The following is a 26,885-nucleotide window of genomic DNA, read 5'->3' as shown; positions in this document are numbered from 1 at the left end:
TTATTAAGTATTGACTGTGAATTATTTAGAATCCACTATGGAATATTCAATATCCGCTATGATATATTTAGTATCTTCTATGACCTACTTAGTACCCACTATGAACTACTTAGTATCCACTATGACCTACTAAGTATCCACTATGAGGTATTCAGTATCCACTGAGCTTTATTTAGTATTCACTATGAACTACTTAGTATCCACTATGATTTATTAAGTATCCACTATGAACTACTTAGTATCCACTATGATTTATTATGTATCCACGATAATTTATTCAGTATCTTCTATGAACTACTTAGTACCCACTATGATTTATTATGTATCCACTATGATTTATTAAGTATCCACTATGAACTACTAAGTGTCCACTATAAAGTATTTAGTATTCGCTATGAATGATTCAGTATCCACTATGAACTGCTTAGTATCCTCTATGAAGTATTCAGTATCCACTGTGCTTTATTAAATATCCACTATGAACTGCTTAGTATCCACTATGATTTATCATGTATCCACTATGATTTATTATGTATCCACTATGATTTATTAAGTATCCACTATGATTTATTTAGTATCCACTATGAACTACTAAGTGTCCACTATAAAGTATTTAGTATCCACTATGAATGATTCAGTATCCACTATGAACTGCTTAGTATCCTCTATGAAGTATTCAGTATCCACTGTGCTTTATTAAGTATCCACTATGAACTGCTTAGTATCCACTATGATTTATCATGTGTCCACTATGATTTATTATGTATCCACTATGATTTATTAAGTATCCACTATGATTTATTTAGTATCCACTATGAACTACTAAGTGTCCACTATAAAGTATTTAATATCCGCTGTGAATGATTCAGTATCCACTATGAACTGCTTAGTATCCTCTATGAAGTATTCAGTATCCACTGTGCTTTATTAAGTATCCACTATGAACTGCTTAGTATCCACTATGATTTATCATGTGTCCTCTATGAAGTATTCAGTATCCACTATGATTTATTATGTATCCACTATGATTTATTTAGTATCCACTATGAACTACTAAGTGTCCACTATAAAGTATTTAGTATCCGCTATGAATGATTCAGTATCCACTATGAACTGCTTAGTATCCTCTATGATTTATTATGTATCCACTATGATTTATTATGTATCCACTATGATTTATTATGTATCCACTATGATTTATTAAGTATCCACTATGATTTATTTAGTATCCACTATGAACTACTAAGTGTCCACTATAAAGTATTTAATGTCCGCTGTGAATGATTCAGTATCCACTATGAACTGCTTAGTATCCTCTATGAAGTATTCAGTATCCACTATGATTTATTATGTATCCACTATGAAGTATTCAGTATCCACTATGATTTATTATGTATCCACTATGATTTATTTAGTGTCCACTATGATTTATTTAGTGTCCACTATGAACTACTAAGTGTCCACTATAAAGTATTTAGTATCCGCTATGAATGATTCAGTATCCACTATGAACTGCTTAGTATCCTCTATGAAGTATTCAGTATCCACTTTGCTTTATTAAGTATCCACTATGAACTACTTATTATCCACTATGATTTATTATGTATCCACTATGATTTATTATGTATCCACTATGAACTACTTAGAATCAACTATGAGGTATTCAGTATCTTCAATGACCTACTGAGTATCCACTATGATGTATTAATATCCACTATGAAGTATTCAGTATCCACTATGATTTAATATGTATCCGCTATGAACTGCTTAGTATCCTCTATGAGGTATTCAGTATCCACTTTAACTGATTCAGTACCCACTATGATTACTTAAGTATCAACTATGATTTATTTAGGATCAACTATGAACAACTGAGTATTCACTATGAGGTATTCAGAATCCACTATAACCGATTTAGTATCTACTATAATTTCTTAAGTATCCACTATGATTTTTTTAGTATCTACTACAAATTACTCAGTATCTTCTATTGATTACTCAGTATCTACTATTTATTATTCAGTATCTTCTAAATTGTATTCAGTATTTACTATTAATTATTCACTATGCTGTAAATAATTATTGATGCATTATTACATGCAACAGGTTAATTATTCAGTGCTTAACTCATCTATAAAATAGATAAATACTTACTATTAAGTAAAAATAAATGAAGATGAGTAGGTGATTGACCTGCTGTACCTGCTGCACCTGAGTGATCGTTGGTGAACAGTCTCTCAGTGGAACAGTGGTGCAGTAATGATGTGTTTATTCACTGTTCTGCATGAGTGTGGATCTGCTGGTGTTTAGAGAGCTTAGTGTGCAGGATCTGCAGCATCACCATCATCTGCTCCCAGTCTGTTCACTGCCTGTGGGCACCAGCATCTGCTGCTCACCAGCGTTCACTCACTGCATCATCCCCAACAACAACTCCACTCGGTTCTGTGTGTGTGTGTGTGTGTGTGTTTATAAACAAACAGCTGTAGAGTTGGAATATTGTAAGCCAGCACTGCTGCCTCATTTGCATACTGCAGAGATAGCGAAAAATGAAACGAATCTCATTTATTTCACTTTGATAAATTACCGGATTGTTGCATCATGTTAGGAAGCGTGTCTGTGCGCTCCAGCATGTCCTGCAGTTCTGCAGACCCGCCTGCAGGGGGCAGCATGACTCACAGTCCTGCAGTCAATACATACATATACCATATATTCCATTTATTTTTATTATATTTCAGTCAGATTATTAGGGGTATGTAATCAGTATTGATTAATTCTTTATCTGATACAAAAAATAATGAATAATATTGAATTAAAATCTCTTTATTTCTCAGGGTGAGGATGGATTCCCCGGCTTCAAAGGAGACATGGGACTTAAAGGAGATAGGGTGAGTACTCATCACCATATATATTGAATATAATAAATACATCAAAATATTAAAATACTGAAAACATTACATATATACAGTAAAATCACTGGCCGCTGTATTAGAAACACCTACCTGCTACCTACCTTGTGTTATCACTAAGTGGCCAATTTATTGGAAACATCTGTTTTGTGTCTTGTGGTTCAACTCACTGATGGCCACTTTATTAGAAACACCTACTCAAACCTTGTGATTTCACTAATTTAATGGCCACTTTATTAGAAACACCTACTCAAACCTTGTGATTTCACTAATTTAATGGCCATTTTATTAGAAACACCTACTTACTATCGACATTGTGCTTTTATTACACTCACTGATGGCCACTTTTTTGGAAACACCTACTTACGTCATACATTGTGCTTCTAGTCACTGATGGCCACTTTATTGGAAACACCTTGCTACTATCTACAATGTGCTTCAATTTGCTGGCTACTAGTACTGGCCACTTTATTAGAAACACCCACTAACTACATTGTGCTTCCACTCACTGATGGCCACTTTATTGGAAACACCTACTTACTACCTACATTGCGATTCCACTCACCAATGGCCACTTTATTGGAAACGCCTAGTTACTATCTACATTGTGCTTCGATTTACTGGCCACTTTATCAGAAACACCTACTACTACCGGCCACTTTATTAGAAACGCCCACTAACTACATTGTGCTTCCACTCACTGATGGCCACTTTATTGGAAACACCTACTTACTACCTACATTGCGATTCCACTCACCAATGGCCACTTTATTGGAAACGCCTAGTTACTATCTACATTGTGCCTCGATTTACTGGCCACTTTATCAGAAACACCTACTACTACCGGCCACTTTATTAGAAACAGCCACTAACTACATTGTGCTTCCACTCACTGATGGCCACTTTATTGGAAACACCTACTTACTACCTACATTATTCGTACACTTACTTGCCACATCATTAGGAACACTTTTGTTACATATGAGTCATGTTATACTGTAGCTGACCCTAACTCTCTCTCTGTGTGTGTATTTTTTTTGTGTGTGTGTGTGTGTGTGTGTGTATATTTCTTTGTGTGTGTGTGTTTAGGGTGAGCTCGGTGTGGTCGGACCCCGTGGTGAGGATGGTCCTGAAGGTCCTAAGGGTCGTGCAGGTCCTAATGGTGAATCAGGACCGATGGGTCTGGCTGGAGAGAAGGTGGGTGCTGCTGCTGTGTGTGTATTGTGTGTATAGTGTGTGTGTGTGTGTATAGTGTGTGTGTATAGTGTGTGTGTGTATAGTGGGTGTGTTAAAGCTCGACTTTGAGTGGAGTTAGAGGGCGAGGAGGAAGAGCGCTGGTGTCTGATGGAGGGGGAATACTAATGCTCGTCTGTAAGTTTTAATAATTTCCTCAGCTCAGTGACGCCGCTAATGATTCCACTGTTGTTTTCTGGCAGGGTAAACTGGGCGTTCCTGGACTGCCTGGATACCCAGGACGACAGGGACCGAAGGTACGTCCAGCATCAACTGCACTGTTCTAGATACAGACAGATAGACAGACAGATAGACAGATAGATATACTATTATAACTCAAATGTTGTTTGCCTTGAACCATCAGTAATGTTCCAGACACCTTAATACTCCTCAGCATAGTACTCAAAACCCCAGTTATATTCTAGCTAGGCCTGTCACGATAATTACATTATCGATTTATCATACAATAAATGGACATGACCCTAATAATATTTGATAATTTTGAATCATCTACTGTGTTTAAACGTTTGTTAACATACCTGTATATGGACCTACTATGGCAATAGCTGAAGAAAAAAGTAAAAGTATATATTTCCCATTTACTATATACTAGAAATCACAATATTTTCTAGATATCGAAATATATCGTCCACAAAAAAATTGGAATTGTCACCTAATTCTAGAAATTTATAGTGTATCCCTACCCGCTGGTGTGGTTTTCTAGAACCCTCAGTGTAGTTTAAAGGGAAAAAAACCCTTGTTGTGTTTCCGAAACCCTCTAAGAAGTTCTAGAGCCTTCAAAGAAGTTTTAGAACCCTCACTGTATGTTTAGAACCAGTTGTGGTTCCAGAATCTTTAAAATAGCAATACATTCTGACACTGTTGACTGTAGTTATAGGACTCTGATAATGGTTTTCATACTTTTAGTATAAAACTGCTACATAGGTTCTAGACCCATTCCTGGTATTCTAAAACCCTCAGTGTAGGAATAGAATAGAACCATTTAGCATAGCAACAAATACATTTTGGGGGATTTTGATACTTTTCAAAATACCTTTTGGGTGATTCTGGTCCTTCTACTGTAGTTTTAGAACTCTTAATCTGGTTCTATAAGCTTTATTGTTGATTTATGACACATGTTGTATGGTTCTAGACCCATTACTAGGATTCTAAAACTCTTAGTGCAGGATTAGAACCAGTGTTGTTGTTCTGAAACCTTTATCTCAATCTCAATCTCAATCTTTTTCTGATGCCCATAGTATAAATACAGAACCTGCTATATATGGTTCTATACCCATTGCTTGGATTCTACAACTAGGGTTTTAGAATCCTATAAATGGGTCTGGAACCATATAACAGGTGTTATAAAACAAGGATAAAGTACAGTAAAGTTCTACAGTAAAAGGACCAGAATAACCCAAAAGGTATTTATTGCTATGCTAAAGATTCCAGAACCACAACTCTGGTTATTATCCTACACTGAGGGTTTTAAAATCCTAGTATTGGGTCTAGAACCATATAGCAGGTGTCATAAAGCAACGATAAAGTTTATAGAACCAGATTGAGAGTTCTTTAACTACAGTAAAGGGACCAGAATCACCCAGAACATATTTATTGCTATGCTAAAGGTTCCAGAACCACAACACTGGTTCTTATCCTACACTAAGAGTTTCAAGAACTTACTAATGGGTCTCAAACCATACAGCAGCTGTTTTAAAATAACAATAAAGGTTATGGAACCATGTTAAGAGTATTAGAACTAAAGGGAAAGGTTTAAAATTACACTGTGGCTTTTAGTGCTAGGATTCAGCACCGCTCTAGATCCCTCTGTGTATTTCTGAAACCTTTATTTTAGGTCTTTGGTTCTAGAACCTTCATTTTGGACATTAGGGAAGAGGTTATGTTCTGAGACCCTCAGTGTAGCTCTTGAGTACAGGAGATATTATTAATATTGGGAGTTCCGGTGCGGTTCCGCTGTGTTCTGATGGAAGATGAAAGCGGGATAAAGGCTCAGTATGTGAGGTCAGAGTGGAGCTGGAGCTCTACCTGTTCAGCATGGAGCTCACGCAGGTCCTGCAGAGACAGGGCACAGAGGGCAGGAGATAATGCCCAGCCCCCGCCCGCCTCTCATCACAGGGGGGCTACAGTCCTACAGATCCACCACCAGCCAGCACTGCTGAGAAACAGAGGAACCCACCCTGTCCCCGTCTCTAAATCACTCCCTTACTCACTCACTGTTCACTACTACCCAACACCACTGCAGCCTCACACTCAACATTAATATTAGGAGTTCCTCTACAGTGAACCAGTCACCCCTTAAACTCAGTGATTCTCATTATTTAAAAATGTTCTGTATTGTAGATTAATACTAAAGTTCAAATGAAATTAAAAAGAAAAAAAAAGAAAAGTAAAGAAAAAGGTGTTAAACAAACCAGAATATGCTTATGAGGTAGACAGATAGACAGACAGATAAACAGATAGATAGATAGATAGTCAGACAGACAGACAGACAGATAGATAGATAGATAGATAGATAGATAGATAGATAGATAGATAGATAGATACATACATAGACAGACAGATAGACAGAAAGATAGGCAGATGAACAGATAGATAGATAGATAGATAGATAGATAGATAGATAGATAGATAGATAGATAGATAGATAGATAGATAGATAGATAGATAGATAGATCGATCGATCGATCGATAGATAGATAGAAAGTCAGACAGACAGACATACAGATAGATAGATATACAGACAGACAGACAGACAGACAAATAGATAGATAGATAGATAGATAGATAGATAGATAGATAGATAGATAGACAGACAGACAGACAGACAGATAAATAGTTAGACAGTAAGTCAGACAGACAGACATGCACATTACACAAAGGGTACAAAAGAAGGATAAGATAAAACAATAACATATAAAATACAACAAAATAAACTAAAAAAACATACAAAGAGATGGAGCTACTGGAAAGGCAGCCACTTGCGTCAGCGCCGGAAGTATGTATAGAATAGAATAGAATAGAATAGAATAGAATAGAATAGAATAGAATAGAGCTTTATTGTCATTGTACCTTAGTATTAATATACAATGCAGAGTTTCGACTAAGCCCTATCTGGAGGGGATTAGTTTCTCAGTTTCTTCTACTCAGTGTTAAAACTCCTGCATCCGGACTGCATAAAAAAAAAAAAACAGGAGGACCAGTCAGTTTTTTTTTTTTCTCGGCTTTCTCTGTCACATGACATTCACGTTCAGTAGCTCCTCCATTTTCACTCGCTGTTGTGTTTTTTTATGTGGATCTCCACGAAGTGTAATTACGGTGAGCGGCAGTGGACAAATAGATGTTTTATTAAACGCAAGGAGACGAAACTCAGAGATGTGCGTCCGGACAGGACTAAAATTACCGGAGGACCACGAAAAGAGTTCAGAGAAAAACAGAAGATGATTCAGCCTGTAATGTTCTCTTAGAGGACGTCTGAGAAATGAAACACGTACATGATCGTTCTGGACGGGAATAAAATCACAGAGGACCCCCATAAAAGAGAATTACATTTTTAATCATTTATTGCTTCTAGTAACTTTTAACTTCCATACGAACAGCACTGCAGTCCCCCTCTTCTTTCTAAATGCATGTATTTCGTATTTTGATGAGTGTATGATATGATATTATATAAGAACATTGAGCCCCGCGGCTCCAGGCCGGTGATGGGTGGCGAGTCTCCTCTGCTGTGTTGAGTTCTACGGTTTTCATCAGCCGGCTCTGGATTTTACAGCAGGAGAGGAGGAGACTGATGAGGCTGGCGAGTGTTTGATATCTCATCATTCCTGAAAGTCGCTCTCGGGGGCCGCCGGCTGCTGAATTTTCATGAAGTGGACTATTGCTGTGGGGGTCCGGGCCCTGACGTCTTTATAGATGGAAATTCAGCATCCGTCTCCCAGGCAGAGCGCCGGCCCCGCCGCTTCCGATACACGCCCGCGTTTCTGCTGTAGCCCGGCTAAATCAAGACTGATTTTGTGTTGTGTAAATACTGAAGCCCCCCGCTCTCGGATGAGGCTATAAAACACTGTATTGATTTCCTTTCCCTGCTGCTCATAATGGCCCCGGCTCTGAAGAACACGGGTAAGCCGTTTTTGATTCACTGCGCCGGCGAGCCGGGTTAGCAGAGACCAGAGCGCCAGTTCTGAAGCACGGCCAGCTCGTTTGCTTGTGTTCTGTTTGTGTGTTTTTGTGTTTTGTATTATTTAGTGAATGTTTTCTATATATTTTTGCTGTTATTCAGCTTTGTGATGTCTGTTTGTCTGTTTGAAACACTTTCATCAGATTAGGCCTCACTCTGCACTACATCCATCCATCCTCAGTAGTGTGAATAGTGCATTAAAACTCACATCACTATGCCCCTGTTTACACCTGGTCACTTCACACATCTTAAATAGTCTTAATTATATCTACATAAGACCAAACCACATTAAAATACAAGTGTAAACACCCCTGAGATTCATATAAACCAGATACACAACTAATCTGATCTCTTAAACCACTCCAGAAGATGGTCTGAGACGCATTTAAAACAGATACTAATCTGATTAAAGTGTAATTGTATGCGTGTAGTGTATAATTGTAGCTGTGTTTGTGTAGTATATGTGTAGCAAGTGTGTATTTGTGTAGTATAGCTGTGTAAGTGTAGTGTATATAAGTAGTGTTACTTATTAGTAGTGTAATTAGTGTGTGTAGTCGTGTTTGTGTACTAGTATAATTAGTGTGTATGTGTGTAGTGTATATGTGTAGTGTATGTGTGTAGTCGTGCTTGTGTGCTAGTATAATTAGTGTGTATGTGTGTAGTGTATAGGTGTAGTGTATGTGTGTAGATGTGTTTGTGTATATGTATAATTAGTGTGTATGTGTGTAGTGTATCGGTGTAGTGTATGTGTGTAGTTGTGTTTGTGTATATGTATAATTAGTGTGTATGTGTGTAGTGTACAGGTGTATTGTATGTGTGTAGTCGTGTTTGTGTATATGTATAATTAGTGTGTATGCGTGTAGTCGTGTTTGTGTGCTAGTATAATTAGTGCGTATGTGTGTAGTGTATACGTGTAGTGTATGTGTGTAGTCGTGTTTGTGTACTAGTATAATTAGTGTGTATGTATGTAGTGTATATGTGTAGTGTATGTGTGTAGTCGTGTTTGTGTGCTAGTATAATTAGTGCGTATGTGTGTAGTGTATATGTGTAGTGTATGTGTGTAGTCGTGTTTGTGTACTAGTATAATTAGTGTGTATGCGTGTAGTGTATATGTGTAGTGTATGTGTGTAGTTGTGTTTGTGTGCTAGTATAATTAGTGTGTATGTGTGTAGTGTATATGTGTAGTGTATGTGTGTAGTCATGTTTGTGTACTAGTATAATTAGTGTGTATGCGTGTAGTGTATAGGTGTAGTGTATGTGTGTAGTCGTGTTTGTGTATATGTATAATTAGTGTGTATGCGTGTAGTGTATAGGTGTAGTGTATGTGTGTAGATGTGTTTGTGTATATGTATAATTAGTGTGTATGTGTGTAGTGTATAGGTGTAGTGTATGTGTGTAGTTGTGTTTGTGTATATGTATAATTAGTGTGTATGTGTGTAGTGTATAGGTGTAGTGTATGTGTGTAGTCGTGTTTGTGTACTAGTATAATTAGTGTGTATGTGTGTAGTCGTGTGTGTGTATATGTATAATTAGTGTGTATGTGTGTAGTGTATAGGTGTATTGTATGTGTGTAGTCGTGTTTGTGTATATGTATAATTAGTGTGTATGTGTGTAGTGTATAGGTGTAGTGTATGTGTGTAGTCGTGTTTGTGTACTAGTATAATTAGTGTGTATGTGTGTAGTCGTGTGTGTGTATATGTATAATTAGTGTGTATGTGTGTAGTGTATAGGTGTAGTGTATGTGTGTAGTCGTGTTTGTGTACTAGTATAATTAGTGTGTATGTGTGTAGTCGTGTGTGTGTATATGTATAATTAGTGTGTATGTGTGTAGTGTACAGGTGTATTGTATGTGTGTAGTCGTGTTTGTGTATATGTATAATTAGTGTGTATGTGTGTAGTGTACAGGTGTATTGTATGTGTGTAGATGTGTTTGTGTATATGTATAATTAGTGTGTATGTGTGTAGTGTATAGGTGAAGTGTATGTGTGTAGTTGTGTTTGTGTACTAGTATAATTAGTGTGTATGTGTGTAGTGTATAGGTGTAGTGTATGTGTGTAGTTGTGTTTGTGTACTAGTATAATTAGTGTGTATGTGTGTAGTGTATAGGTGTAGTGTATGTGTGTAGTTGTGTTTGTGTACTAGTATAATTAGTGTGTATGTGTGTAGTGTATAGGTGAAGTGTATGTGTGTAGTCGTGTTTGTGTACTAGTATAATTAGTGTGTATGTGGAACAGAGGGATGCTGATACTCTCTGACAGTGAGGAGTGTTAAAGGAGGGGAAACAGGCGGAGATGGGAATCATCAGCATGCAGCTACAGCACACACACACACACACACACACACACACACACTCTCCCGCTCTCACACACTCTTCCTGTTTGATCCGCAGGGTTCGACCGGTTTCCCCGGATTCCCAGGAGCCAACGGAGAGAAAGGAGCCAGGGTAAGAAATGCACACGGCATCATAATCCCACTCAGAGAAAAACACACGGCCCATTGATTATCATTATGAAGGGATTTGTGTGATGATTTTCACCGGAAAACAAAAGAGCAGATCAATGCAGGACAAGAGAGAGCTGCTGAATGGACGGGGAGGGGGGGGGGGGGGGGTATACTGAATCAGGGGGAATAAAGTCAATGAGGACCCGGAGTCGGAGTTCTGCGCCTCCAGCACCAGCACTGTCCTGCAGATCCGGCCAGAATGCAAATAGACAAATCAGAATTACTCACAGTGTTTACACACACACTGCATTATGCTCCTGCATGCGCCGGACCACTGAGGCCAGAGACACTCAGTCACAGACACATCTGCTCTGTAATACAGCAACAATGTGATTTCTGCAGTTTTATCATCAGTTTTCATGACAAAATAATCAAAAACAGCATAAAAGTCGTATAGCACTTTCCTAGAAACCCAAGGTTTCTAGAAAGTCATGTTTTACAGACAGCCGCTCATACACCACACCCATCCACACCAGTGAAAAGCAACAGCCAATAGCAGGCAGCATACACGCAACCAGAAACCACCATCCACCTGCATTGGGCACACAGTCATACATGCATTTACACACACACACACACACACACACTGCATTATGCTCCTGCAGGTACCTGCATGCACTCAGTCACAGACACATCTGCTCTGTAATACAGCAGCATTTATTCATTATATCAGCTCTTATATAAAAAAAAAATCTGCAGATATTCTTTCTAAATACTGTGATTTCTCCAGTTTTATCATCAGTTCTCATGAAACAATAAACAAAAACACCATAAAATAATAATAAAATAACATAATATGTTGTCCCACTTAATACAAAATATTAATAGATGAATGAAGTTTCACTCATAAAGCACTTTCCTAGAAAACCAAGGTTTCTAGAAAGTCACGTTTTATACACAACCACTTACACTCAACACTTATCCACACCAGTGAAAAGCAACAGCCAATAGCATGCAGCATACACGCAACCAGAACCCACTGTCCACCTGCATTGGGCACACATACATACATTTACACACGCACACACACACACACACACACACAATAACTTACACCCACAAACACACACACACACATCAGGACAGTTTAGAGTATCTAGTTTTGAGTCCCCAGCCTGTAGCAATACATACTTCATCATTAGTTACACAGTTATTGCCAGGGTTGTTAATGTGTAACTACACAGTTATTAGAAGAAACACGGGACTAAATGGGACTAAATATATATAATTACATTGTGTTATTTCTATTGAATAAGTAAATTAGTTTTTTTACAGTTTAACAGTTTCTTCAGTTATTAATAAGAAATCATTTTCAATATTCAATATTTAAACAGCACCAGTAGTTGAACTGTATTCATTTGTTTATACACATTATAACATGAATATAACATGAATACTATTAGTTGTCTGTCCTAATGTACTGTATTTGTTACTGTATTTATTTATACTTTACGTATAAAAAAGGTGTTATCTGGTTAGCTGGTCTAGCAATAAATATATTTCTATCACTATTTTTTGCCATTGAAACAGTAGGCACATTTAATGATATGTATTTAATCAAGGTTATCCGTTTGTAATTTTATTTATTTATTTTTGTATGTGTGTGAGAGAGTGTGTATGTGTGTGTGTGTGTGTGGCTGGCCCACCTGCACTGCAGTTAAATGTAATATCAGGTGGGCTGGCCCTCCTCCGGGGGGGTGTCGGTGGTGCCAGGCTTTGGCTCCTTACAGGCTGAGTGTTGGCACCTCCTCGGCTGAGACTGTGCCAGCATGGCTTTATCACTGGCAGCAAGAAAGTGTGTGTTAGTGTGTGTGTGTGTGTGTGTGTGTGTGTTAGTGTGTGTTGATATGTTCTGTACTCATTTTTCTCCCTCTGTTTGACAGGGTGTTGCGGGAAAACCCGGTCCAAGGGGGCAGAGAGGTCCGACGGTATGCAGTCTCTCATTTTCCAGCCCTAATTACCCTAATTTAACCCCCTAATTTTTATATCCACTATGAATCATTCAGTATATACTATTTACTGTCCAGTATCTGCTATCAGTATCTGAATTATTTAGTATTGTTCAGTATCCACTATAAGTCATAATATTATAATATTTATTGTTCATTATCCACTATGAGTTTTAAGTATCCATTATGGATTATTCAGTATCTACTGTGAATTGTTCAGTGCCCACAATAAGGTGTCCACTATCCACTATAAATTGTGCAGTATCGAATATAAAGTATTCAATATCCACTATGAATTATTTAGTGTACACTGTGGATCATTTAGTATCCACAAAATTTGTCCAGTATTGAATATAAAGTATTCAGTATCCACTATGAATTATTCAGTGTACACTGTGGATTATTCAGTACCCACTAAACATTTTTCAGTACCCACTAAAAATTGTTCGGAATCCACTATGAATTATTTACTATCTACTATGAATTACGCAGTATCTACTACAAACCATTCACTATATACTATTTACTGTTCAGTATCCACTATGAATCATTTAGCATCCACTATAAACATACTATTTGTTGTTCAGTATCATCTATGGATTATTCAGTATCTACTATGAATGATTCACTTTATACTCTAATTGTTTAGTATCCATCATGAATTATTCATTATGTACTATGGATTGTTCAGTATGTACTATGAATTATTCGGCATCTTCTTTCAAATCTGAATTATAATGTGTGCTATATATTATTGCTATAGATATCCCTCATGAATTGTCATCTATTGACTATGAATTATTTAGTATTTCTTATGAATTATTCCGTATCCACTATAGCTCATTTATACCAACATACATTATTTAGTACATGCACTATGCAATATTCAATATTTTATTATTAAATATTTAGTATTTATGACAGTATCCAGTATGAACTATTCAGTAGTCACTATGAATTGTTCAGATTTTACAACTACGAATAATCCAATATCTGCTATGAGTCATTCAGTATGATATCTACCATTAATCATATTTCTTGTCTTACACCGTGGATTCATCAGTATCCACTATGAATTATTCTGTATATCATGACCATATCTCATCATGACCATTCCTGTGTGTGTGTATATGTGTTGTAGGGGCCACGTGGCGCTCGGGGTGCCAGGGGTCCGACTGGAAAGCCAGGTCCTAAGGTAATTTTCACTACTTTATTACACAAGTGTGACTGATAAACACTTTTATCACTATACTATTCTCACTATTACTGCACGACTGATTCAGCTGCAGCAGATGTTCTGATGTTCTGTCTGTTTTTCCTCTTAGGGCACATCGGGCAATGATGGTCCACCTGGCCCGCCCGGAGAGAGAGTAAGTGATTCGGCTCAGAGCGTTATAATTCAGACCATTCATTTTTTTATTGTTCCAGAGAAAGCAGCTGGACAGCTATGGAGTCTTCAGCAGGACTGCCATATCAAAAACCCAGGGGATTCTGGGTATTAGCTTAGAGAGAGAGAGTGAACAGACCCAAACCAGGTCCAGTAAGGAGCCAGGAGTCTAGAAAAAAGAGTCAATATACAGTTTGATTTTGACTCAATAATGATTAATTTGATTAATTTAGCGATAAGTCAGATATAACATACAGTAGTAGTTTAACAATAGTAAGCCATGGACTATAAAAAGTATAGGTATACTAGGTAAAGCGAGTATTGCCACATTAGCACATTAGCACAATAGCGATGCTACAAAGCTATTGATACTACAGTAGCAAGTCTTACAATGGTCTAGAGCAGGGGTGTCCAAACTACGGCCCGCGGGCCATTTGCGGCCCGTTTCCTTTTTTGAAGCGGCCCGCGAGGTATCTTAGAAACATAATGAAAGTTGGCCCGCTGTTAAGCAATTTTTTATAATGTGAGATTCAATCTTTGAACGCTAGGTGTCAGAAACGGGCCAAAGAGTCTAAAAGCGCAGAGAGTGCGCATTTCTAGCGCAGAAAAACGGGCCAAAGAGTCTAAAAATACAGTGTTTTTTTATTTAGTATATTGAATAAAAAATGTACTTTTAGGATTCTTTTTATCTATTTTAAACATACTTTTAATGCTGTTTAAATATACTTCCTTTTTACAAGGGGCTAAAATTCCAGTGAGCTAAAATTTGTTTACAGAACAAAGTTCTTCCTTGCAGTTCTTCTTAGTTTTCTCTATTTTTCTGGGTTTAAGAAATCCAGTATAGATCCTGAGTGGCTAAAATAAGCGATTTGCTATTACGGCCTCTGAGTGACGCACAACCGCCGAGCTCTATTTTTACAGAGCGCTCGTTTCCCAACAAACTATTTCCCATTCACCAGGACCCTCCATCTCCGAGCCAGACCTCCATCTCAGCGCTAGTCTGCAGAAACGTTGCTTATTTATTTATGAAGGGCTATTGACTGCAGCGTGGGCCGGAGAACCCCTCGCTTCAGTACGGTCTATAAAGCGCCGTAAAGTACGTGCTAATCATTCCTATTGTTCCCTGTTCCTGTAATCAGCAGGCCAGGGCTTCAGCATTGTTTAATACCTGGCTGGTTATTATATTCCTGTCGCTCACGTTGCTTTTCTACGTGAGTAAAACTCAGAAACTGCTGGAAATAGAGTGAGCAGTCCTGCAATACAGAGAGTGCGGCTACGCTAGGAGCTAGCAGCTAGCAGCAGCATACTGCATGGCCTTACATTAAATACATGCTAGATTACTCATGATGTACAGCAGTGCATGCAGCCTGAAGGTAATTACTCTATTAGCATTAGCATCTCATCTGAAGGTGGCACAATGGACCAGTGCTTATAATGATAGTGTTATAATGCTTAGTGCATTGCTTGTGATGCTTCAGGAGTCTTTGCATCACTTTACAATTGAAGATCCTAGTCCTCAGGGTTGCCAGGTCCAACAAATATATCCAGCCATGTTTGGAAGCTGTACTTTTCAAACAAGCCCAATTTGGCAAAAAAAAAAAAAACACAAATCTGGCAACTTAGCTAGTCCTGCCTAGATGAGAAAACCAGAGCACTGTGGAGTTTAATGTTTAGCTCAGCTGATTGGCTCTCAGTGTGAGTTGTTGTAGATGTAACTACCACCACCAAAATTGATCAATGCCGATCAATGATTGCATGATCTTTAGTAGTAGTTTGGCTTTCTTTCACACGCTTCTGTAGTGTAAGCTCTTGATTTAGGAGTTAAAAATTGTGTTTTATTTGCTAAATATCTGAATTTCTCTTTACTCCAGGGACCTCAAGGACCCCAGGGACCCGTTGGCTTCTCAGGACCGAAGGGCCCCCCTGTAAGTACCTCTAAATACTCATCTTAATGAAGTATAATAATGCTAATTTACATTTATAATGTAAAATGTTTTTTACGTTTTACACGTGAGCAGTTGTTCTTTATTAGTTCATGATTTTAATACCAATGTAAGATTTTAAGAGTGAACATTATTCCTCTATGGAATAGTTTGTTGCATAGTTTAGGCAACATAACCATTTTTTTGATTATTAAATCAATCATTTTAACAATACGATACAATAATTTTACATATAATGTCACGCAAATGCCTCTGTATAGTAAAAATCTGAGGAGGACCAGTTCTATCAGGAACTAAAGCAATATGTAAATCATTAAGATATTTATCAGTTATTTGTTAAGTATGAGTACATGCATGTATTTGTAAAGAGGTATATTTGGAGATTTAAACAGATGGTTTGTTTTATTTACTCACTAAAACTGTATTTTTATTATATGTTGCATCAGGGCAACATTATGCATGTTGGAAAAATAGCAATTTCCAGGCCTGTATAAGTTTTGGAAAAATAAAAATACTTTAGAAAAAAATAAAATAATTTGGTCTAAAATCCTTTGTGTTTCCGTTTATCGATGGAGATAATCTATTTTGAGCTACAAATACATACATCAGCTCCGAGTTAATTCAGTAATTTAGCTCTACATAATGGAGCTCTCAGAATCTGAAACATGTTTTATTATTAAAGATTGTGTGTCGACATTTTATCAGATTCATTGTAGGCCTACTATATTCAATTTCAATTATAGATTTAGTTGATTGCATTGATTTTTGGTTTTATTGTCCATGTCTTTACTGATATTTAAAAAAAAATCGTATAGTTATGAAAATTTGCCTTGAAGGCATGAAAAAGTCATGGAAAAATAATGGAAATTTATTGGTTTAAAACGTGTATGAACCCTGTATCAAAGTTATTAAAGTGGTGCGAATCCCAGTTATGCCGTAGCACTGAGAGAGCACAGTTGGTCTTGTTCTCTCTGGGTGGGTACAGTACAGTAGATGGCGCTCTCTGTTTCCACTCATCACTCCTAGGGTGATGTGGATCAGCACAAGACTGCATCTGTGAGCTGATGTATCAGAACCAAGTCACTGCACTTTCCTCCGAGCGCAATGTGATGCTACTCAGCAATGTTCGGCAATTCGCATTGACTTCACATTGTGTTATACAGCTGAGTAACAGCTGAATGAATGGATTTGACAATTGGCCTACGTAAATTGAGAGAAAAAAAGCATATTAAAGCACATAATTATCAGTAATTTCACTCTGCTTTGTGTCTCATTGTTCTAAACAACCCGTCTGTCTCTGTTTGCCCCTCGGTTAGGGACCACCTGGAAAGGATGGGTTGCCCGGTCACCCTGGCCAGCGGGGGGAGACGGTGAGTTTTTATCCGGGTTGTTGAGTGTGTGTTTCAGTGCTGGCGCTCAGGCGGGAGTCCTGCGGCGGTCAGGCTCTTACAGACGCTCCGGCCGGGTGGAGGAGTGTGAGGAGAGTGTTTAAACTCATCCCTGCCTCATCTCCAGCACCCGGAGGGTCTCGTCTCTCAGAGTCTGAGCGAGTTAGTGAAGCCCGGAGCCCCCCTGACCGCCAGCTCCACACAAACACACGCATACACACATCTACACTGCCTTATAAACATATTTATATGCTATAAACTAGTTTCTGAGAGATATAACACACATAATCCAACTTATTACCATCTAATTTAACTGTCCTGGCAGTACAGTAGCTACATTTGGGGCCTTAGATGCATTGTGCTGTATAATGCTCATTGCTATCTTACTATCTTACACTAACAGTCTATTTTCACGTCTTTTGCCTCCCTTGTGAAAATTGCAATAATAGTGCTTGTGAATATATCACAATTCCACGATGGGCATGGTGGTCTGGAAATGAGGTGTGTTCAGGAAAACACAGATGCATCACTGTCTGAATAATACAACCTAGGCAGATGTTCATTGCTATCTTGCACACATCTTGCTCACCCGCAGCAGTGCACAAACCCAACTTTTACATCAGCAATAAACAGAAAACGAAATAAAACAACAATGCTGTTCCCCTAAGTAAGCTGCTTTAACTGTAAGTTAAGTGAACCAGCAGCTGAGTAGCATTGGACACGTCCAGGTAGCTGCGCCCTTGAAATAGCAATCCAGCAGATTGGTCAGAGCTCACCTGGCTCTTAACGTGACAGACCCATGATTAATACTAAGAGAATTAGTACATGCCTTTTACGCACTTTAAAGTGTACGTTGCCCATCGTTACGATAGCAAAGACACACCGACACAGCCTACATCAGCTAAGTTAGGTAAAGCTAAGCTAAGTAAACAAAAGTGTAATAAAAAAAGACTTTATTTTAAAGTCAAATGAGTTCTGGATGTTAATCTACACAGATTTATCTTCTGAAAACTGTTTATTTGGGTGAGTAAAGAGCTTCTGTTTATTTTACAGTAAGCTTAAATTTCCAGATTTCTCCAGCACTAAGGCTGGAGCATTAGCATTAGCAGCTAATGGCACCCGACAGATCTACACTAAAGAACACTGAGTGCCCCGGTAAGCCAGGGCTTTATTAGCTATCTGTTCGTCCCATGTAGCTTGTTTTAACTCAATAACTGCTAAGGCTACAGTCTGAAATACTTGCCTCTGAATGGTGAAAGAGCTAGCGCTACGGTTAGCAACTAATGCTAATGCTGCTCCAACAGTGCTAGCCGGGGTTAGCAGCAGGATAAAAGACTTATAATACATACCTCTGAAGGACAAAAGAGCTAGAGGTTAGCATGATCAGCAGGTAATGCTAATGCTGCTCCAGCAGTACTAGCCAGGGTTAGCAGCAGGGAAATAGCGGTTAGCGACTAATGCTAATACTGTTTCAGCCTTAGTGCTGGAGAAACTTAACTGAAAACGTACCCTCATATAACTCTGTACTTCAGCAAAGTAGCTTTACTGCTCCTTAATATCGACTGATAAAATGTATACATAAGGTTTTAAAGGTTAATTTTGGAAAATTAAAGGTTTTAAGTGCACCTTATAGTGTGAAAAATGCGATATATTATGTATAAAACTCTCAGAGTTGGATTGTGTGTGTTACAGTGCAGGAAACTCGCTGCTTTTCCAGGCTGTGGGATTTATGGGCTTTTCCTTGATGTGCTCAGATGTTGTATTAATAGCTGGCTGGCAGTGCCGCTTGGCTGAGAGGTGCCAGTTTGTCACTTTAAGCAGTGAGTGATAAACTCCTCCAGCTGCTGTATCACTCTGAAGCAGCCCTGTCCCACTCTCAGAGAGTGAGACGCGTGGTGTAGGGTATTTAATCATGGGTTCAGATCATCAGGTGAGGGGTCAAGTTGAATCAGCTCATTAGATCAGATGAGAACACTGACCTGTGCAGGGCTGTAGTCCTCCTGGGGGTACTTACACTTCTGCAAATGGGCCAGACCACAGTATACACACACACACACACACACACACACACACACACACACACTCACAAATATATATATATATATATACAGCTCTGGAAAAATTCAAGAGAGGACTTCAGTTTCTCTGATTTTGCAATTTATAGGTTTATGTTTGAGTAAAATGAACATTGTTGTTTTATTCTATAAACTACAGACAACATTTCTCCCAAATTCCAAGTAAAAATATTTTCATTAAGAGCATTTATTTACAGAAAATGAAAAATCGCATGTCTAGGCATCCTAAATCTCACATGCCATCAAAACCAAGCTGAACTGCTTGATTTTTTTGCACCTGGAGTGAGCGGCATAAAGGTATCCAAAAGCAGTGTGTAAGACTGGTGGAGGAGAAGATGATGCCATGATGCATTAAAAAACTGTGGTTAAAAAAACAGGGTTATTCCACCAAATATTGATTTCTGAACTCTTAAAACTCTTAAAAATAGCTATATTTTTTGTTAACATCTTTTTATATATTTTTAACAATTAGTACTCTCTTCATTCCAATGGAGCATAATCCAATAAAAAAATAAAAAAGACACAGGGAAATAGAGAGAACGTAAAACTAATGAATAAACATATTCACATGATATATAACCATAAAGTATTTAGATAGATAGATAGATAGATAGATAGATAGATAGATAGATAGATAGATAGATAGATAGATAGATAGATAGATAGATAGATAGATTTATTGTTATGTTACTTTGAAAATGATGAGTTTCTTTGATTTTACCAAATAGAAATCCTCTGGAATATAATCAAGAGGAAGATGGATGATCACAAACCATCAAACCACCAAACTGAACTGCTTGAATTTTTGCACCAGGAGTAAAGCAGCATAAAGTTATCCAAAAGCAGTGTGTAAGACTGGTGGAGGAGAACATGATGCCAAGATGCATGAAAAAAATGTGATTAAAAAGAGTTATTCCACCAAATATTGATTTCTGAACTCTTAAAACTTTATAAATATGAACTTGTTTTCTTTGCATTATTTGAGGTCTGAAAGCTAATTTTCTGTAAATAAATGCTCTAAATGAGAATATTTTTATTTGGAATTTGGGAGAAATGTTGTCTGTAGTTTATAGAATAAAACAACAATGTTCATTTTACTCCTATAAATAAACCTATAAATAGCAAAATCAAAGAAACTGATTCAGAAACTGAAGTGCTCTCTTTATTTTTTACAGAGTTACAGAGTAATCTCAGTTACGCCACTGGATGTTTAGTTAGCTCTACGTTTCTGTTCTAACACTCGTTTAGTTCTGTTTTCTGGTTGAACTGAATGATCTTCTGATCCTCACTGTGTGTGATTTTGTGATGTGTGTGTGTAGTGTGCACCTGCTTCTCTAACCCTGTTATTACAGCCAGGCCTAGAGATTCGGCTAATGGGAGGAGCTCGACCTCAGGGGTCATGTGATTGACCTCAGGGTCGTACGTTCCCGCCCTGTCGCCGTCGATGTGTCCTGATTTACGATACGTAACACATTATCCAGGCATTAAAATCACGTCTGGAACAAATTAATGTGAGAGTGAATCTGAAATCAGGACACGCCGAGCGATGAGGCGGCACTCAGTAAGTAAACTGTGTGGAAATAAATGCAGACGCGACGTGGCATTTATTTCACCATTTAAACTCAGAAATATTGCTTTAAACATCATATTAAAGTTTATTATGGGGATTTGTTGAGACAAAAACTGGCAACCACTCAACACTCTCTCATTGAAAAGTGTAATAAGGTTGTAAGTTTCATGCTAATAGTATTTAATAGTAGTTAATGCCTTTCTATATTGCTTTAAACATCAGATCAAAGTTAATTATGGGGATTTGTTGAGACAAAATCTGGCAACCACTCAAACTTGTCCAATTAAAAAGTGTAATAAGGTTGTAAGTTTCATGCTAATAGTATTTAATAGTAGTTAATGCCTTTCAATATTGCTTTAAACATCATATTAATGTTTATTATGGGGATTTGTTGAGACAAAAACTGGCAACCACTCAACCCTGTCCAATTGAAAAGTGTAATAAGGTTGTAAGTTTCATGCTAATAGTATTTAATAGTAGTTAATGCCTTTCTATGGTATCAAACACTAGAATTTGTTTATTAAACTTTTAAATAGCTTGATCTGTAAGTAAATATGTTTTAATGTTTAAAGAAGAGAGAAGATACTGACCATTATTACTGACTTTAATACTATTATTTACTACTTTAGCCATAAAAATTTAATAAAGTCACTTTATAAAAGGTATGATAAATAGTAACAGTGTTATGAGGTTGTATAAGGGACTAATAGAAAGAGAATTCAGAAATTTTACAGTATGGCAGTATGGAACACAAAAACCAAGGGGCTATACATATACGGAAGTGGACAGGAAACACCTGGGTACAGGAAACAAGGGGGCGGGGTTACAAATGAACACAGGTGGTCAAAATTTATTTCTGACTGTTTTTTGACACCTAATTTTCATTAGTTAAAAGTATATTACTGAAAGTTTTAAAATACTAAAAGAAAAATGCTTATTAAAAAATCTAACATATTTGTTAAAGAAGTTTAAAATGTTTTTAAACAATAAATTAACAATAAACAGCAAAAAGTCAAAATGATAAAATGCTAATCTTCATAAAAAAAACACAAGCTTTAAGTTGTATATGTTTATATTATATGAAAAGAACTAATCTATTGCATAATATGATTCACTTATATTTAAGTAATCAATTAGTATTTAATTACTAATAACTAATTTTACTCAATGTAAGGCCTAAAATAAAAAAAATATTCATATGTTAAAATATATGAATATCTATTTCAAATATTAATTTTTTTACAAAAAACGTCAAGTAGAGTAAAAATATAAAAGAACTCTTAAAAATGTGACGCATTGAATTTGCGTGATTCAAATGTGTGCATTAGTTCCACATTTATCAGGTACAGTATAACCTGCAGTCTGTTGCTGCAGTACCTCTAGCGCCCTCTAGTGTAGTGCATGTGCATGCTTAGTGTCATTACATTAGAGATGTCTTCACCTGTCCACGTCTTTTCTAGTGGTTATTATGGATTATTATCTGATCAGCTGGGTGTTTTACTGGTCATTAGTACAGAAACTCGCTCAGGTTTTGGGTTTTTAAAGACGTTCCTTTAATGTTTATTAATTTATTGATTTTCCCGCAGGGTTTCCAAGGTAAAACTGGTCCCCCTGGTCCCGGAGGTGTGGTCGGCCCTCAGGTAAGATTTTACTACCATATTTACTTGATATGAGAGAGTCTGAGAGAGAGAGAGAGTACAGTAGGTAATGCTGCTTCAGCATCAGCAGCCAGAGTCAGAGAGACAGAGAGAGAGAGAGAGCGAAAGAGTACAGTAGGTAATGGAGCTTCAGCATCAGCAGCCAGAGTCCGAGCGAGAGAGAGAGTACAGTAGGACATGCTGCTTCAGCATCAGCAGCCAGAGTCAGAGAGAGAGAGAGAGTACAGTAGGACATGCTGCTTCAGCATCAGCAGCCAGAGTCAGAGAGACAGAGAGAGAGAGAGAGAGAGAGAGAGAGAAAGAGTACAGTAGGTAATGGGGCTTCAGCATCAGCAGCCAGAGTCCGAGCGAGAGAGAGAGTACAGTAGGACATGCTGCTTCAGCATCAGCAGCCAGAGTCAGAGAGAGAGAGAGAGAGTACAGTAGGACATGCTGCTTCAGCATCAGCAGCCGGAGTCAAAGAGAGAGAAAGAGTAGAGTAGGTCTTTCTGCTTCAGCATCAGCAGCCAGAGTCAGAGAGAGAGAGAGAGTACAGTAGGACATGCTGCTTCAGCATCAGCAGCCGGAGTCAAAGAGAGAGAAAGAGTAGAGTAGGTCTTTCTGCTTCAGCATCAGCAGCCAGAGTCAGAGAGAGTGAGAGAGAGAGGGAGAGAACGAGTACAGTCGGTCATGCTGCTTCACCATTAGCAGCCGGAGTCAAAGAGAGAGAGAGAGAGAGAAAGAGAGAACGAGTACAGTCGGTCATGCTGCTTCACCATTAGCAGCCGGAGTCAAAGAGAGAGAGAGAGAGAGAGAGAGAGAAAGAGTACAGTAGGTAATGCTGCTTCAGCATCAGCAGCCAGAGTCAGAGAGAGAGAGTCTGAGAGAGAGAGAGAGAGAGAGAGAAAGAGTACAGTAGGTCATGCTGCTTCAGCAGCAGTAACCTGAGTCAGAGAGAGTGAGAGAGAGAGAGAGAGAGAGAGAAAGAATACAGTTGGTCATGGGGCTTCAGCATCAGCAGCCAGAGTCCGAGAGAGAGAGAGTAAAAAGAGGCGGAGTCTAACTTTGCAGCATTGCATGAATGGGTGCGTTAATGGACTTTTCCAAAAAAAAAGTGGAGAAAATTGCATAAAAATACAAATCTCTATGTACTAGCTATAAGCAGATAGTGATATTATGGGATGTAGGAAAGGGTAAAACTAAAACACATCAGTAAGGACGTTTCTAGAGGTCGTGTGGGTTTAATGTGTTTGAGCTGATGGATGGGATTTGCTGAGAAGGTTCATGTGTGCTTGTGTTGGGCTGACAGGGTCCAACCGGAGAAACAGGTCCTGTAGGTGAAAGAGGACATCCCGGACCCCCAGGACCTCCTGGAGAGCAGGGACTTCCAGGTGCAGCAGGAAAGGAAGGCGCTAAGGTGAGAAATGCTGTACTTTACTCACTTCTAGTCCTGAGTTTGGGTTTTATATTATAGATACTGATGCTGTTTGCTGTCCTAGATGACTAAAAATAAATAATATAATATTATAGTAGTTATTATACCACAGTTAATTCCAACCCTGCAATGTGATTGGCTGAGAGGCGTTCTATGAGTGCCGTTATCAGCCGGTAATGCACTGTAACCAAAGCTCTCCATGTATTACTCCGCCACATACAGGTAACCTAGCAACGATGCAGCGCTTACAAGCCAAACAGTGCAGCTACAAACAGAGCAGCAATGGAACTTTTTTTATAACAAATCAGATCCTATTTTCTCCTCCTCTTTAACTCAAATATTTCAGTAAACAGTGATAATGGAACTGTGGTATAATCGCAATAATACACTCAAGGTTTGTGCTATAAACTGTAATAAGACACAGCACAGCCGTGCCAATATTACAGGTTATAGCACTCCCTCGCATGTATTATTTCTAAATTGTGCAACATTATATATCTGTAAATAATGCATAGCCTGCTGATTAAACTATTTAAATGCAGTTATTGCCAAAAGATGCAAAAAAAAGTATATCTTAGTATCAAGTATCTAAGAAATTCACTTAAATATAGTCTTAAATTATCTGCATTTTCTAATTTTCTAAGATTTATTCCCTTTGTTTCTTATTTTTACTGGTTTTAAGTGTTTTATGTCTGTTTCTGTTTTAAGGAATTGATAGATGATTCAGCTTTTTTTATGAAATATTATAAGAAACTAGCAAAATAACATGTAACAATAAGTTAGATATATATTTAATATATTATATTATATTTAATCTTATACTATTGTATAAAGTAATATTTGTATCATATGTATCATCTAAAAACGAGGAAAATCACATATTAATAATAGATTAATACTAGGTACTGTGGCCTTATATAAATGATCAAAAGTTGCACTTTTGTCACAGTTTCTCTACTTTCTTTAACAAGTCAGAAATAATTATCTTAAAAACATACAGCATGCTTTATTAGATCTATGTTATAAATATACAATACCAGTTTGGACACACCTTATTTTTTTTAGATTTAGTGTTTTTTTTTCATTGTTTCAACAATACAAATGTTAAACAAACCAAAATCCTTATGAGAGCCTTGAGCATTTCTATCTTGTTGATACAGAAAATAAAGGTGCGCCACTGACTGATTAAAACCCTGACAACACTCAACAATCAGCCGCCCAATCCTAAATTATATCCATGCAGAAGCGCAGTGTGTGTTGTGCATACTCAGTGCACGCACACCCAGTGCAAATCCAGCTTTTACATCTACAATAAATAAACAGAATAAAGAATAAAATAACATTACTGTTCCCATAAATGAGCTGCTGGTGTATCTTCTCAGTGTGAATTATCCTCTGCAGAGATACACAAAAGAGCTGCGCTGTTTAGATACAAACACGCCAAAGTCAGAGCTCATCTGCCTCATAAAAAAGAATGAAAACTGGCACACTGATTGGTTTATTTCAAGTTGCGTCACCCAAAAAACACACCTATGATTAATTAAGAGAATTAGTTGATGCCTTTTGCATGTTTTGAGCCAAGCAAGGTGTACTTTTCCTGTCGTTATGATAGCAAAAACACACTGACACATTGCCCTAAATCAAGCTGCACGATCTGCAATTAATTGATGCGCTGTAGATCTTTAAAATAGGGCACAAAGTTACTAAATTCACATAAAATTCAGCAGCAGTTTCTTCTGTTGAGGCTGAAAATACCCAGTTTGGAACAGAAGCAGTGCTCCTCAGTGTGGCTCCTCAGTGCTCTGGGCGGCTCTGCTGTGGAGAATGGGCTGAATTGTCTCGTAAATGGAGTGCAAATTGAAAGTAGATGGAGGCGTTTTTGGAGCGTCTGCACCTTTTCCAATCCCGCCGCCGCCTCCCGCACTCCAATTCCTCCAGCCGCCCAATCAGAGACTCTCTAATCAGCTCAATCTCCCACTTCATCCACGCCAGCCGTCCATCAGCACCTACCACCATGCAGGAGCTTTCACCCAGCTCAGCTCTCAGGAGACCCGGTCCCCTCGTACCTCCATCACTCCTCCACACCTCCAGTATTCCTCTATACTCGCTTATTAATAGAATTAATAGAATTTCACCTTGAAATTCACCCTCACAGAGGACCACATCACTCTGAAATCACATGCATACAAATTACTCAAGTAGACTCCAGTAGAGACGCTGTACGGAAAAAGTGTGCAGATTGACAGTATTTGAAAATTAAAATATTAAAAAATATTACATATACAGCACTAGAGCTTTCAGACCTCAAATAATGCCAAAGAAAACATTAAAAGTTCATATTCATAAAGTTTTAAGAGTTCAGAAATCAATATTTGGTGGAATAAACCTGGTTTTTAATCACAGTTTTTTTTTATGCATCTTGGCATCATCACGTTTTCCTCCACCAGTCTTACACACTGCTTTTGGATAACTTAATGCTGCTTTACTCCCGGTGCAAAAATTCAATCCATCCATCTTCCTCTTGATTATATTCTACAGGTTTTCAATTTGCTAAAATAAAACAAAAAAAAAAACATAATTTTTAAGTGCTCTCTTATTTTTTCTTATATTTAGGAGTGGCATAAAGTTATCCAAAAGCAGTGTGTAAGACTGGTGCTGGAGAACA

The 26,885-nt window shown here is 37.8% G+C and overlaps 1 protein-coding gene across 4 annotated transcripts in view; it reads left to right on the top strand.

Moving 5' to 3' along the window:
• col11a1a (collagen, type XI, alpha 1a) overlaps positions 1-26,885 on the top strand; it is a 193,666-nt gene that overhangs the window by 105,317 nt on the left and 61,464 nt on the right. For all 4 annotated transcript variants that reach the window (XM_049480869.1, XM_049480871.1, XM_049480870.1 and 1 more), the window contains 11 exons: positions 2,832-2,885; positions 3,996-4,103; positions 4,343-4,396; positions 10,724-10,777; positions 12,720-12,764; positions 13,927-13,980; positions 14,111-14,155; positions 16,044-16,097; positions 17,432-17,485; positions 22,735-22,788; positions 24,095-24,202. In XM_049480869.1, coding sequence (XP_049336826.1) covers positions 2,832-2,885; positions 3,996-4,103; positions 4,343-4,396; positions 10,724-10,777; positions 12,720-12,764; positions 13,927-13,980; positions 14,111-14,155; positions 16,044-16,097; positions 17,432-17,485; positions 22,735-22,788; positions 24,095-24,202 — 684 coding nt within the window. The remainder of the gene's footprint in view (positions 1-2,831; positions 2,886-3,995; positions 4,104-4,342; positions 4,397-10,723; positions 10,778-12,719; positions 12,765-13,926; positions 13,981-14,110; positions 14,156-16,043; positions 16,098-17,431; positions 17,486-22,734; positions 22,789-24,094; positions 24,203-26,885) is intronic.

The sequence above is a fragment of the Astyanax mexicanus genome, chromosome 6 (assembly GCF_023375975.1).
Source record: "Astyanax mexicanus isolate ESR-SI-001 chromosome 6, AstMex3_surface, whole genome shotgun sequence".
Taxonomy (NCBI): Eukaryota; Metazoa; Chordata; class Actinopteri; order Characiformes; family Acestrorhamphidae; genus Astyanax; species Astyanax mexicanus.
The sequence above is the reverse complement of the archived record's forward strand: the minus strand, read 5'-3'. Positions and strand labels throughout refer to the sequence as shown.